The 15,081-nt window shown below is 36.6% G+C and overlaps 1 protein-coding gene across 1 annotated transcript in view; it reads right to left on the bottom strand.

Annotated features, from left to right (window-relative positions):
• ada (adenosine deaminase) overlaps positions 1 to 11,451 on the bottom strand; it is a 20,829-nt gene extending 9,378 nt beyond the window's left edge. Inside the window, exons 1-3 of the mRNA XM_073823108.1 lie at positions 11,004 to 11,451; positions 4,924 to 4,985; positions 4,307 to 4,429 (exon numbers count right to left, since the gene is read on the bottom strand). Coding sequence (XP_073679209.1) covers positions 4,307 to 4,429; positions 4,924 to 4,985; positions 11,004 to 11,057 — 239 coding nt within the window. The 5' untranslated portion in view covers positions 11,058 to 11,451. The remainder of the gene's footprint in view (positions 1 to 4,306; positions 4,430 to 4,923; positions 4,986 to 11,003) is intronic.
• Between the last annotated feature and the right edge of the window lie 3,630 nt (positions 11,452 to 15,081).

Below are 15,081 nucleotides of genomic sequence, written 5' to 3' on the forward strand. Positions count from 1 at the left end.
CTCCGCCTCCCTCACATCCCAGCACCAGTAGGAAAGTCCACAAAACCAAACCCCTGACGCTGATTGGTTGGAACACTGTTTGTTTATGTGTGGAAAGGTTGGTAGTGCCGATTGTTTTTTTGGCATATCTCGGACCCTAGGCTGACCAGAGAGACGCGGTTTTTTCACAGACAATTTATGGGGCAGGCAGCGAGCGGATCGTGAAGAAAGGTCAGCTGAAATTGACACTTTATGTTTTAGGCTAGAAATCGCTGATACAACCTTTAATATTGTGGCAGTTTTTTTTTCTCTGTGGTATCGAAAATAGTATCGAATATCAATATTTTTCAAGGTATCGTATCGAAGTTAGAAATTCCAGTATCGTGACAACACTAGTCAGAAGTGAAGACTTTTATATTGAAAGAGACTGAAACAGGGTTGTTTTTTACTTTTAACAACAACTTATAAGACGCAGCCAACAAATGCACTGACCGGTGCTGTCATCTGAAATCACTCTTAACAGATGAAAGGATAGTACTACAAAAATACTGCTTTCCTCAGCGAACATTTAAACTAATGATAATTATTGTGAATATGAGATTGAGCTGAAGAATGAATTCTGTATCAGATGCAGGTAATCACACTTGCTCAGTCAATCTCTCTCATAATACTCTACAGTGAGCTTTAAATACAGTAATACAATAAGCTTTCAATGAAGTAACTCAACGTTTCTTTGTTACTAGTTCTAAAGTGACGTTTTCAAATTAGTAACAGAGGCTTGGGCTCAGCTGTTAAACTGTCAAAATGAGATTTGAATCCGTGGTGGAAGTAGTAGTTCTGCACAAAAGAGGCTTTTTAAAAACACTCCATTGTTGTTTCTTATGTATTTGCACACTCATGCTGTATCACACATGTTGTATAAATGCAGTATTACACAGATAGCTGTGTGATATGGCTGTATATCGGCATGCTGTGATTACTTGCAGCCTCGTGCCTATGGCTAAATCACAGCTGTGCCAATATATGTGTATGCTTAAAGTAGCCCAAACTAACACATCATCTAGAAGAATGTTCAAACAGATTGAAGTAGACTATAATGCTCTAGTTGTTTTATAAAGCCATAAAATTATACCATTCATGACTTCTTCATTTATGGACAAAGATAGCACATGCTTTAGGGAGATGTTATGTGAATGACTGAATTAACTCAATGAACTAGATGTTACTTTCACTTACACATTCATAAAATCCTTCTTTATTGCATAAGCATGCACTTGTTCCAAGAACACCCACAACTAGAGCAAGATAACAAAAGCCATAATCATTTTTACAACTCAGCAACACTTATGCTATGATACTTATCTTAAACAGCATCTTAAACTCGCAGTCATTTTTTCTTTTCTTTTCTTTTCATTTTTTTTTTTTTTTATGAAATCCCACTTTGAGACACATAATGCTTGAAAGTGCCAAATAAAGGGGCTATTTGATTGCGGCAACAAAGCATGTTTTCAGGTTACACCACATGACATGCATTGAGCTTGTCTGCAGCACTGGACAATAAAGAGCCCCAGTGGGTGCCAAAAACAGCCAGCGAGTTCTCCATGTTGTTGCGGGGGAGGCGCATGCTGTAAACAAGGCCCTTTTAAAGCTTCTAAGGACTAGGGGTTCATTTTCAATGAAGCATGTCAGCTGCCGGCCCACAAAACTACCGGCCGCACTGCTTTTCATGTCTTCGTGTCAAAGCTTCTATCTCTTACTTTTGTGAATCTAAGTGGAAACGTGTAGGAACTGCCTTATTGTCAGACTCTTGTTAAGAGGACTGTGTGCAAGGGCAACAGAAAAGACTGTGCAGAGGTTATATGTCCGTTGCTATAGCGACACGTGGTAAAGGTGTGACATGAGCTGCATGTAAAGATGTCTGCAGGACATCAGAAAGGATACTATGCCCTTGAGTTTGTATCCACCACTAGCGATATGGTGAGGCTCTCTTACTGATTAACCACTTAAGCAATGCTGCAGATTTGTGTCAATAATTGAGTTAACATCCATGGAATTCCGTATTTACTTCCATGTGGTGAAGGGCGCAACAGCATATGGTGGCCTTGAATAGTTTGATTCATGAGGAATCTAAATGTGTTAAAGAGGACATCAGATGCAAAATTCACTTTTACATGGTTTGCATATAAATGTGTCTTAGCAGTGTGTGGACGCAACCATCCTACAGTGATAAAAACCCACTCACTTCTTTTTTTCAATCCCCAAAAAACCTAAACATTCTCAATTATCAAGTCGTCAAGTTGATTTTCTGAGCAGTATGACGTCATACTGTTCAGGCCCCGCCCACGACCACTGATGGACTGTCCTGTATTAGCATATTTCTGCACTCAGCCTGTTGTACGCTGTCCGCCCTTTTCTCCGCGCTCGAGCAGCTGTAGCGACAATGTCTCGTAAGCAATGCAGGTATTTTGTAGATGGATGTAGAAGTGAACATTTTTTGAGTTTGAATATTCTCGCGAGTCTGCAGCTGCAGTGGCGATAAAGCTTTCTTCTGTAATATACTAAGTATAAAAAAAGGTACAAAAGCTGTCACTATGCAGTATCTTTTCAAAAGATATATATTGTACCTTTTTGTGTCCCTAATTAGTACCTAAAAGGTAGAATATACAATATCAGTTAATAATGGTACATTTTAGTATGAAATATTTGAAAGGGTACCACCGCAATGACAACTTTTGTACCTTTTTTTCTGAGTGTAGTGCAAAATGCCCTAAAAAGGAGCAATTATTGAAACCAAACGGCAAACTCGATCTTATGAAAAAAACGAGATTTAGTATGAATTTGTACAATTCATAAAATTAGTTTCAATTATATAAAAACAACATTTTTCAAAAAAACATAGTCCTGAGCTATGTATCACTGTTGCTTTTATATCCGCGGGTTAAAGCGACCCCAAAAAATATTCAGCCACTAGAATGCGAGTTTTACCAGGGGAACCCCAGAACACAATTTTTACTGGGAGACCTCCCAAAATGCAATTGGGATAGTTTTGACTAGCAGTTGGGCGGATTTTATACAATGTCTTTCATATGAAAACATATGATTTTTTAGAAAAACAATAAACACGGTCTGCACATAAACCTAATCATCAGTGGCAGGTTGTATGAAAAAGTTAAAATAAAACCATAAATTAGCAATCAATTCGTCAGACGCCTTTTTTTCTGAGAGGGAAAAATATTTCTGAGCAGTGTTGCCAAGTCTGCGGTTTTCGCGCAGAGTTGAGCTACTTATCACTGTTGCCATGGGTTGTATTTTTTGTTTGTGGGTTAGAGACCCAAATAACAATAATTTTACCAGGGGAACCCAAAAAAGTGTATTATACCCCCCAGAATGCTACTTTAACCGGGAGACTTCACCAAAACGCGACTGGGCTAGTTTTGAGTAGCAATTGGGTGGGATTTGATTCTTTTCAAAATCATTAAAAAAACTTGATGTCCTCCAATGTCCTCTTTAACATACTAGGTACAAAACAAGATGAAAAAGCTGGCACTGGGCAGTATCTTTTCAAAAGGTATATTTTGAACCTTATGTATCACTAATTAGTACCTTAAAGGTACATACAGTATCAGTTCCTAATGGTAAATTTTAGTATTAAATATTTGAAAGGGTATCGCCCCACTGACAACATTTGTATCTTTTTTTTGAGAGAGTGTAGTGCAACTTTCAAAATGCCTAAAACAGAACAATTACTAAAACCAAAATCTCGATCTCATGAGAAAATTTTACAATTTTATGAAGTGGCGATTTAGTATAAATTGGTACAATGTCATTCATACGAAAACATGTTGTTTTTTTTTTTTTTTTTTAGAAAAACATAGTCCTGAGCAGTGTTGCCTTTAACACTACTTAACACTGCTACTTAACACTGTTGCAGTGGGGATTTCATGTCCGCAGGTTAAAGCGACCCCAATAATGTAATATTTAGCCACTGGAATACAAATTTAACCAGGAGAACCACACCAAAAACTGCACCCCAGATCACAATTTTTACCGGGAGATCTCCAAAAATGCGATTGGGCTACTTTTGGATTAGAATTGACTAGCAATTGAGCGGCTTTTGTTGTGAAAATCTGGCAGCCCTGGTCCTGAGAAACTAAAATGTAGCTGTTATTGGTGCAAAAACTTCAGGGGAAAAAAAAATGTCATGAAAACATATTTTGTTCCAACTTTCCATGCTGTTTAAATGATAAGGTGTCCATGCAATCTTCAAGCAAATCAGCAACACAAATTATTTAGAGCCAGCAGATCTTTTCTCGGCACAATTACTTACGCAATGACATGCATGAAGTGATTGAACTTGCCAAGGAATTCTGTGAGTGTAGTTGGCTCATGCACTTTGCACAGGTCTCTCATTTCATCCTCGCTGTTCACAGGTAGAGTGATTCCCCGTCGCCTGAGACACAGTTACACCAGAGGTCACAGGTTAGAGCTTTGAAAATAGCCCAAGCATTACAAAATCTTTCATTCTCAGCCAAAACAGATCACAACATCATTACTGACCACAGGCTGTCAAAATTAATCACTGCATAAATCTGAAAAAAACATTAAGTAGTTCATATTTGATTTTAGTGCTGCAGTGAAAGTAAGATTAGCAGTTAATATTGACTAAATCTGGGATTGTTACTTTGGCCTCAGAAATTTCAAAATGTAACACAAATGTAATTAAAATAATTACACGTATTATTATTATAAATGCTTACTTTAAGTATTATTATGTATAATTACTAATTATATAAATAATGATTTAAATAATAATCTTTGAGTAAATAATATTTTTCATTTTTGGAGAATTGTAAACTCTTTCTTTAAGGAGCTTCTGAGTCACTTTTAAATGAATGCTTCTCAGTGTATTTATCACAGTGTGTAATTGTAATAAATGTCACTTACTTTGCTACTTCTACAATTGTCTTTATTCGAATGGCACCATCAAGATGCACGTGTAGCTCAATCTGCAAAGACAAAAGAGCAGGAATAAAATACATCTGTATATCAACGCCCACTTTTTCACACCCCCAAACCATGTGACAAATGCTGTAAGAGATGGCACAGAGCAGAAGCACATCCGTCAAAACTATGAGCTCAGCTTTCAGCCTGTCGTATTCAGACAGTTAGTGGAGTCTCCTTCCCGCGCAGCTGTGAAATGCTCCTCGTGGAGCGCATCTAGAATGTGGAATGCACGACTGGGTGAAATGAGTTCAGTAGAAAGGCCAGGAATGCCAGGGAGGGCTGTAAGAGAAGTGAATGTAATGGCACCAATCTACTGAGATGTACTGAGAGTTGTCCTGACAGATGACCAAATTAAATTGTGAACCACTTCACCACCAGCTGTGAAACAAACAACAAGGAGGGTAGAGAGAGACAAACCACAAAGAGAAAACCATTAAGTCTTGGCTGTTGGGGAATGCAAAAACGTTCCATGTGGCATCAATTGCTCTCATTTTGTTGCGTTTGTGTTCAGTAAACTAATTCAAAAAATGATTCTTTTTACGTCATTACATACTTCTGACATGAAAGTTGAGTTAGAATAGTTTGCAAAAGCATGTTTAACACAATGAGGCTAAAAAGGCGGATTAGTGAATAGATGAGAGTTTAAAAAAGATTAGGCAATGTTTTTTAAAAATCAAGGTATTACGGATGTATTTTATGTTGTAGAATAAAACGTGAAAATGTATTAAAATGTATTTATCCTTGTGCATTATCATCTGAGTTTTGTTGACCAACATGTGCAATATTACGTATTTATCCTGTAGTTTTACAATGTGCAATATTACTTTAGGTAATTAAAAAGTCATTATATTTAATTTATTAATTAATTTAATTATAAAGTAATTATACATTTGTGTATTTATCTTAATTAGAACATCTGTTTGTGCACTTTAACAAAAACACACCCAGAAATTGCATGTGATGTAGGTTAGACTACTGCAGAAGTACATTTAGAGGTCAAGCTTTTACTGTGTGATTTAGTCTATTGAATTCCCTCCAAAATTCAAGAATAATGGGGCATATATGCCCCGTATGACTTTTATATGTCTTTTATATTTATATCATCTGATATAGTTAATATCACACAAAGTGACCTTTTTTCCAAATATCAGCACAATTGCGATTGTGATATTGATTTTATAAAACAGTTCAATACACAAGAAGTTATTACTAATTGATTTTAGACACAACATTTTTGTTTTTGTTGTATTGTTGTATTTTGTTGACAATGAAAGTTGAAAAAAGTGACAATGACAATGGAAAAAAATCGATCTGGTCTCATGACGAAAACGAAACCCTCTGGGAACTTTTTGGCACGATGCAAAATACATATGTAAGTTTTAAAGTCCACTGGGTGACACTAAAAAGGTGTTCCGTTTTTCCCCCTTCAGACTTGAAATCTGTCTGTTGAGTGGTGCTGTAACTCTAATGCTCTGTCACGTTTTAAAATAACGCACCATCTGCACTGCACCTGAACAAAAGCGACCAAAAGCAAGCATGCTTGTTTTTCAATCTCTCATCTTTCAGCTCTTTCATCGCGAGTCATATTTTCACGGGATTCGTACCCAAGGATTCTGCATCCTAAGTCCAATTCCATGCCTTCCGAGCTACCGAGCAAGCTTATTACATCCGGAAAGCGAAACATATGGAGCTGTAATCATAACTCAGCACGAAAACGTTTACAAGTGCACGTTGTTTTACCACCTATAGTGGACATTTCTGTTAAAAACTGCAGTGATATGTACCTATTGGTATTGTATATTTATATCATCTGATATAGTTAATATTGGAGCCATTGAGAAATTGAATATGACACGAGTGCCATTTTTCCCCAATATATCAGCACGATTGCAAATGTGATATTGATTTTGTAAAACAATCCAGTAAACTAAAAGTTAATAGTAATTGACTTGCATTTTACTCACAAGTTGCTGTTTTTGCTGTATTTCAAAAACAAAAATAGTTTTAAAGCCACAGCAGAACTTTTTTGCATCTCTGAGTGGTGTTTCATTACTGAATTAATCAGCCGTTTAAACGAATCAGTTGAATGAATGACTCAATGATTCAGTCATGTAGTGATTTGCTGCTACCTACTGGCGATTTTAGGTTTAAAGTATATGTTCCCTTTTTTCTCAAAATCATTTCAAATATTACTATTACACGTTTTGTTTTTAAGTCATTAAAACATTATTTATACATTTGTAACTGCAGGTTAACTGCATTCATGTCCAGCATTAAACAGCCTGTGTAAATGCATTTAAATTAGAGCTGTGCAATTAATCGAAATTTGGTTTCAATTTCGATTTCTGCTTCAAACGATCATGAAAATGCAGTAATCGAGATGAAACGATTATTGCGCCCCATTCCGCCCCCTTATCATAAAAGCCTAATTTCACATGCAAATCATCAAAATCATGTAACGTGACTTTTAATAAAACTGGACGTGCTTGATTTATTAATGTTTCTTTGATGTGTTTTTAATAGTGCGTAAGAAAACTTCTTTTAGCTCAAGGTGCACGCCTAAACGCTCAAATGCATGCAAAATATTTCAAAGGCGCTTGGTCAGCGCCGGCGCTCCGCACACGCACTCCACGCACTGCGCGTAGGGCACAAAGTGCCTGGGGGGGGCACCAAAAAATCTGGGTCGTTAAAAATCATCACAACAGGCTACTAGTATAAATGACAAATAAAATATGTCTAAAGCATGTTGATATACAAAAGCAAGTTCAGGTATAAAACAATGTTAATTTCAGCATTAAACTAATATAAAAGTGTTTATATTCACCGCCTGTGTTTTATCCTATTGGTAATTATTGTAAAATAAACGCTAAAACGCTTGTGTTTTCTGAGTCAGTGTCTAGCAAGGATGAAGTTGCCGATCGCCATTTCCTCTTTGGATGTGCCTTTAGAAAAAAATTAATCTTTACAGACTACATAATGAAATAGTTTTTGTTTTTGATTTGGCAGACTGAGCAGACTTCTTTCCCAGAGCTGTCTCCTTATTGAACTCTGCCCCCCACTGACACCTTTGCCCCCCCCCACCCCACACACCCCTACAGTCTCCCCATTACCATTGCACTACTTAATCTGTTGCACTACACTGTACATATCCATTTGTAAATGCACATTTACATTGCACATATACATTTTGCTGTGGCTTTAAAACTATTTTTGTTTTTGAAATACAGCAAAAACAGCAACTTGTGTGTAAAATGCAAGTCAATTACTAATAACTTTTAGTTTACTGGATTGTTTTACAAAATCAATATCACATTTGCAATCGTGCTGATATATTGGGAAAAATGCTCCAAATGTTTTTTCTAAATTAACTTAATAAAAATGAAACGAAATATAATCACTTTGCGTTACATACAAAACTGGGCTATTTTAATAGCTGAAACAATAGTGCAGGGCTCTTATGTGTGTGACAGCAAATTGACAAAAAAGATGATGCATACATTTAATTTTAAGGAAAAAAAAAAAAAGAAAACATTTTTTTTTAAATAATCCAGTCATAGCCGAAATAATGCGAACACACAGCTAGTGCGAAAGTGAATTCTTTGCAAATACACTCATGTTGTAAATACTTTCTTTCAATAACAAGTCAAAACACGAACAAAAAAGCATAAAAAATTCACAGCATGTTGTACTTATTACAATGCTATTTCAAGAGATTACTTTTTTCCTATATAACTAAAGACCAAATTTGGGGAAATAGGGAATTCACAGGAAATTCTAAAGAGAAAAAGGGGTCACAGGATCATTGTGCACGTGTGCTAACAGCTGTAAAACATTTTGGACCAAACTGCTCTGCACAACAACCGAACTAATGTTCAGTGGATCGAATTTCCTCTATGCCCTCATATACATTTAACACAGCGAATAAAGAAACTCAGAACAGACCCTCAAGAGGATGACAGGAGCCAGATACTGAAAGAAGTCAACACTGATTATGCAGTGTGATCTCCAGGGACCAGCCGGACACGAGAAAGGAGACTGCAAAGTATTAAATCCCTTCCCCCACCCCCAGAGGAAAATGTGATGTGCAAGCAGCCCTTTATATCAAATGATATCAATACCCAGTTCAATGATGGAAATGCACGCGCTTTGTAAAGGCTTTGCTTGAGGCGCCTGGTAAATCTACGTAATTGCAAAGCACTCAAAGCAAACTGGCTCTGAAACAGGACAATAAAACTATCCTTTACATTTTTCTGCAGTACCATGAACACATGTGAAGTACTCACTCTTCTAATAATATTTAAAACCAGACATCTAATGCTTGTAAACCATTTAATATCAAACATTCCTGAATTTTGGTAAGACACTATGTCTTTGGCAGATCTAAACAAGGATGATGTCACCTCTAGTGCTTTCAGTTCATTGGTCTTCAGCTCTCAGTTACTCGTGTCAGGTTAACAGAGCATGAGGCCCAAGGAGACTACTTTCCTCAAGCGCTCTCTGCATGGGTCTTCCTGCAGTATGTTTAATTAACAAACAGCTCACTCAGTATAAAAGTTCTGAATATGTTGAAAAAGCATTCTGGATGTACAATATTGTGATTAATAGGTTCACATGCTCTACCAAGTGTCATGTGCTCAAATATCAAAAGGAAGACATTGAAGTGGAAAAACTGCCTTGTCTGTACAAGCCTAAGCTGCCATCCTCTTCATACTTGAATGGGTTCATATGTGCATTGCAGGCGACTAACTGTAGATGGTCTAATATTAATGTCACTGGGTAAGAGGGTGGGGTTAAATATGCATGGCCTGCATGTTGTTTAAATATGTATAACGCTGACTTGCTTGCAACTGCTCACATTATAGAATCAAATGACTCTTAAAACGCAGAGTTAGTTATCAAAATACTCTCTTGGTTTTTAAGGTGTGTTTTGTGTATAGATGAGTAATTCATTGGTTGGGAAGGTGTATTCTTAATTGTCACTGGATTAATCGAGAAGACACTTATTTGTCATTTGCAGATTAAAAAAACGGCTATGTGACCTTTCTGTATTGTTTCGCTGTTCATAATCATGTCAATCATTATTTGTGGAACAAAGTCCTAAGCAGCTGATAAAATATGGAAGTTAACGCCTGTCAAGTGTCACTTAATCTGTTGAGTTTCAGATATAGTTTGTTTATAAAGGGTGTGATTTAGGGTAAATTTTTTACCGCCTATAATAACTGTAACTCTTTGTTAGGTCTATTAAACAGTCCCAATAAAACTGCCCGTTTAAACACAAATTAAACAACAGAGGCTTTTTGAATGCGTTTAGAATGAGGAATCCAAAGAGAATGCTGTATTTAACCAGAGCAGCCTCTCACTAAACTGCTGACAATGATGTAGACTCACACCGCAATTATTGTGCAACTGTGCAAAAGGAAGAATAAGGCTGAATGCTACTTTCAGTGATGCTGGTGTCAGTGCTCCACCTGCACATGGTGTAATACAAGAGCCATTGTGTCGACTCTTTCATATAGGTTATTGACACTTCCACAAATAATTTGCTTATCGGCATGTTTCTGGTATCAGTTCTTCAGGATGACTTCTGCTTGCTGAGTCATTATAATAACTCCAAAGGGCAGATACAATGTTCTGTGTGTATAATCTCCCGGCAAGGCCAAGAAATGTGAACATTATCGTGGAGTGTCCTCTCCAACATAGGTTAACATGTATTATAAATATTAAATGAACTATTAACATAAATCACTTTACACATTACATGTGAATTTAACTTAAAATATTTTTTACACTGAACATACTTTAAACATTAAGTCTCCTCCTCCTACTTATTAAGCATCAGATTTAAGGCTTTAGGTCTTAAGCCTCTATGTATCTGCATTCATCATGACATAAATGGTGGCGTTTTAATGTGTGGTGATTTCGCTGTATTACTATGGTGCATTCATTAACAGCATTCCCCAATGAATATGTCTATATGTTTAGAATAACAAAAGTAGGGTAACCGTAATGACACTACTAACCTTAGGTTTATCAAATGCTGTTTTTCCATCTGTCTTTCCAGTCTTTGTTGCCATTGTCTTGACTCGAAGTGTAAATCTGTCGTGATAAAACTTGAACACCCGCTCTCCGGAACCTGTCAGCTCAAGCAGCGAAGTTTAGCTTCCCCATGCGCGTTACTATTATACACTCCAACCCAGGCTTGGACAAAGAACACGCCTTATGAACAGATAATATGAGCGATGAACCCCGCCTCAACAACATCAGCGTTCGATAAGCCAACTAAACACGGCTGAACACGCTTAACAAAAGTGACAACAATAACCGAGCAAACTAAACTGACAAGCGCACCTGATACACCCTGGGAAGAGATTAAAGCGGAATCCTATTAGAAGCTTTTTAGAAAGACAGTAATGCCTCATCTACACTTCTACCGACGCGACGCGAGATACTCGAACGCTGAAGCTGTCAATGCTGCCAGCGAGTGTGTAGGAAGCGTTCTATTTGCGTCGCGTCGCGCTTGTACCCAATACTGAACTAGTTAAAAAAGCGTTTTACTCTTTAGTAACTGTAAGAGGGTCGCCTTATGGTTAATTTGTCAATGTGTTACATAAACAAGGAAGTGTCTTGTCAGTTTCAAGACGTACACGAGTTTCAATTACGTAAAGACTAACTAGACTTGGAGTTACTTTATTGAAGGGTTGTATAACCCCATGCTAAATGTTTAAATGCAGAGTTACATACCATATCGTAAAACCACGAGGAATATTGTGTGTGTGTGTTATCAGCTGAAAATACTGTACAAGTGAGTTGATAGCATTTGGAGTAAACTTTGACAGGTGGAACGAAAAGTAATTAAAAAAAATCAGAAATGTTACAAACTTAAATGTTGTGTATGGCAATTTTGTCAACAAATGAAACGGAATATTAAATGAATCATGACTGGAACAAACTGAACTAGGTAAACGAAATTACAGTATTCATTCTTGAAAATAAGACTTTGTTTAAACACTATTAGAACTTTTTAGTCCCTTTCGATGGCATAATGACTTAAAATAATCGATTTCTGAACTAGTTTATTGAAAACAATTACTTAATCGATCCGCAGAGACTCGGAAAATGTAATCTACGGTTTCTGAGAAAAAAATGTGTAATTAAATTATTTACTTATAAAATATTTAACGATTATACAGGGTTACATCTGAATATTTTCAATTCACACGCATGGTTTGATTGATTTCTTTTCCAAATTGAATTACTGCTTTAAAATATGTGACCACAAAACCAGTCATAAGGGTCAAGGGTAAAATTTTTTGAATTTTAGATTAATACATAATCTGAAATCCGAATAAATACGCTTTCCACTGATGTATGGTTAGGATGGGACAATATTTGGCTAATATATGACTATTTGAAAATCTAGAATATGAGGGTGCAAAAAAAAAAAAATTCTAAATAAAGCTGTCCACATAAAGTTCTTAACAATGCATATTACTAATCAAAAATTAGGGTAAATTCAGGTTGATTGGGACACATTTTCTAATTGAAATTACTTGGAAAAATTGTCCCAATAAACCTGAATTCACCCTAAGTTTTGATAGACTTACGGTAAGAAATTTACAAAGTATCATCATGAAACATGATCTTTACTTAATATCCTAATGATTTTTGGCATAAAAGAAAAATTTATAATTTTAACCCATACAATGTATATATCAATGTTATTTACAACTGGTCTAGGGTCACATATGAGACACCAATGTTTCAGGAGTTTAGAACACAGAATACGACACATGCTAATTCGATTACTGTTTTATTTCCTGTTTGGGTTTATTTAGCCTTATATGCATCACTGTTTTTTTTTTTCCCAATACATAGTTAGATGCCAGTGTTTCCTGTGATAGCTATGTAAGGATCTGACATCAAAAGCACTATTGATTAAACTACATGATGACTACTATGATTTAAATAAATCAGAATTTAACCCCAGAACCATCTCAAAGTAAAAGATGCTAACGTTTGATTTTTTTTGTGCTTTAAAATTGTATTATTATAATCGTAATTCAAGTGACGTTGAAGTGGAAAAACTGCCTGGCTGCCTAAGCTGCCGTCCTCTTCATACTTGAATGGGTTAATATGTGCATTGCAGGCGACTAACTAGATGGTCTAATATTAATGTCACTGGGTAAGAGGGTGGGGTTGAATATGCAAGGCCTGCATGTTGTTTAAATATCTATAACGCTGACTTGCTTGCAACTGCTCATTATGGAATCAAATGACTCTTAAAACGCAAAGTTTGTTATCAAAATATTCCCTTGGTTTTAAGGTGTGTTTTGTGTATAGATGAGTAATTCATTGTTGTGTTAAGGTGTATTCATAACTGTCGCTGGATTAATTCAGAAATCAGTTATTTGTCATTTGCTGATTAAAAAAAATGGCTATGTGACCTTTCTATATTGTTTCGCCGTGCATAATCATGTCAATCATTATTTGTCGAACAAAGTCTTAGACAGCTGATAAAATGTGGAAGTTAACGCCTGTCAAGTGTCACTTAATCTGCTGAGTTTCTGATATAATACGTTTATAACAGGTGTGATTTAGGGTAAATCATTTAATAATTGTAACTCTGGTCATATAATTAGAATATCTTCAAAAAGTTAATTTATTTCACTAATTCCATTCAAGAAGTGAAACTTGTATTATGTATACATTCATTCCACACAGACTGATATATTTCAAGTGTGTATTTATTTAAATTTTGATGATTATAACTGACAACTAATGAAAACCCCAATTCAGTATCTCAGAAAATTTGAATATCTTGGCCAACTGAACAGTATGAACATGAAAAGTATGAGCATGTACAGCACTCAATAATTAGTTGGGGCTCTTTTTGCCTGAATTACTGCAGCAATGCAGCGTGGCATGGAGTCGATCAGTCTGTGCCACTGCTCATGTATTATGAGAGCCCAGGTTGCTCTGATAGTGGCCTTAAGCTCTTCTGCATTGTTGGGTCTGGCATATCGCATCTTCCTCTTCACAATACTCCATAGATTTTCTATGGGGTTAAGGTCAGGCGAGTTTGCTGGCCAATTAAGAACAGGGTACCATGGTCCTTAAACCAGGTATTGGTAGCTTTGGCACTGTGTGCAGGTGCCAAATCCTGTTGAAAAAAATGAAAACTTGCATAAAGTTGGTCAGCAGCAAGAAGCATGAAGTGCTCTAAAATGTCCTGGTATACAGCTTCGTTGACCTTGGACCTCAGAAAACACAGTGGACAAACACCAGCAGCTGACATGGCACCCCAAACCATCACTGACTGTGGAAACTTAACATTGGACCTCAAGCAACATGGATTCTGTGCCTCTCCTCTCTTCCTCCAGGCTCTGGGACCCTGATTTCCAAAGGAAAGGCCAAATTTACTTTCATCAGAGAACATAACTTTGGACCACTCAGCAGCAGTCCAGTCCTTTATGTCTTTAGCCCAGGCGAGACGCTTCTGACGCTGTCTGTTGTTGACACCGTAGTGGTTCTTGAAGCACTGACTCCAGCTGCAGTCCAGTCTTTGTGAATCTTCCCCACATTTTTAATGGGTTTTCTTTCACAATTCTCTCCAGGGTGCGGTTATCCCTATTTTTTTCCCTACCACATCTTTTCCTTCCCTTCGTCTCTCTATTAATGTGCTTGGACACAGAGCTCTGTGAACAGCCAGCCTCTTTTGCAATGACCTTTTGTGTCTTGCCCTCCTTGTGCAAGGTGTCAATGGTCGTCTTTTGGACAACTGTCATATCAGCAGTCTTCCCCATGATTGTGTAGCCTACAGAACTAGACTGAGAGACCATTTAAAGGCCTTTGCAGGTGTTTTGAGTTAATTAGCTGATTAGAGATGTGGCACTAGGTGTCTTCAATACTGAACCTTTTCACAATATTCTAATTTTCTGAGATAGTGAATTGGGGTTTTCATTAGTTGTTAGTTATAATCATCAAAATGAAAAGAAATAAACACTTGAAATATATGCAAGTCTAAAAGTAATCAGTTTTGAGTACTATACTTGAAGGTTAACCCTGCCTGCATGTTTTAAAATAATTAACAGTTAAAAA

This window comes from Garra rufa, chromosome 18 (assembly GCF_049309525.1).
Source record: "Garra rufa chromosome 18, GarRuf1.0, whole genome shotgun sequence".
NCBI classification, from domain to species: domain Eukaryota; kingdom Metazoa; phylum Chordata; class Actinopteri; order Cypriniformes; family Cyprinidae; genus Garra; species Garra rufa.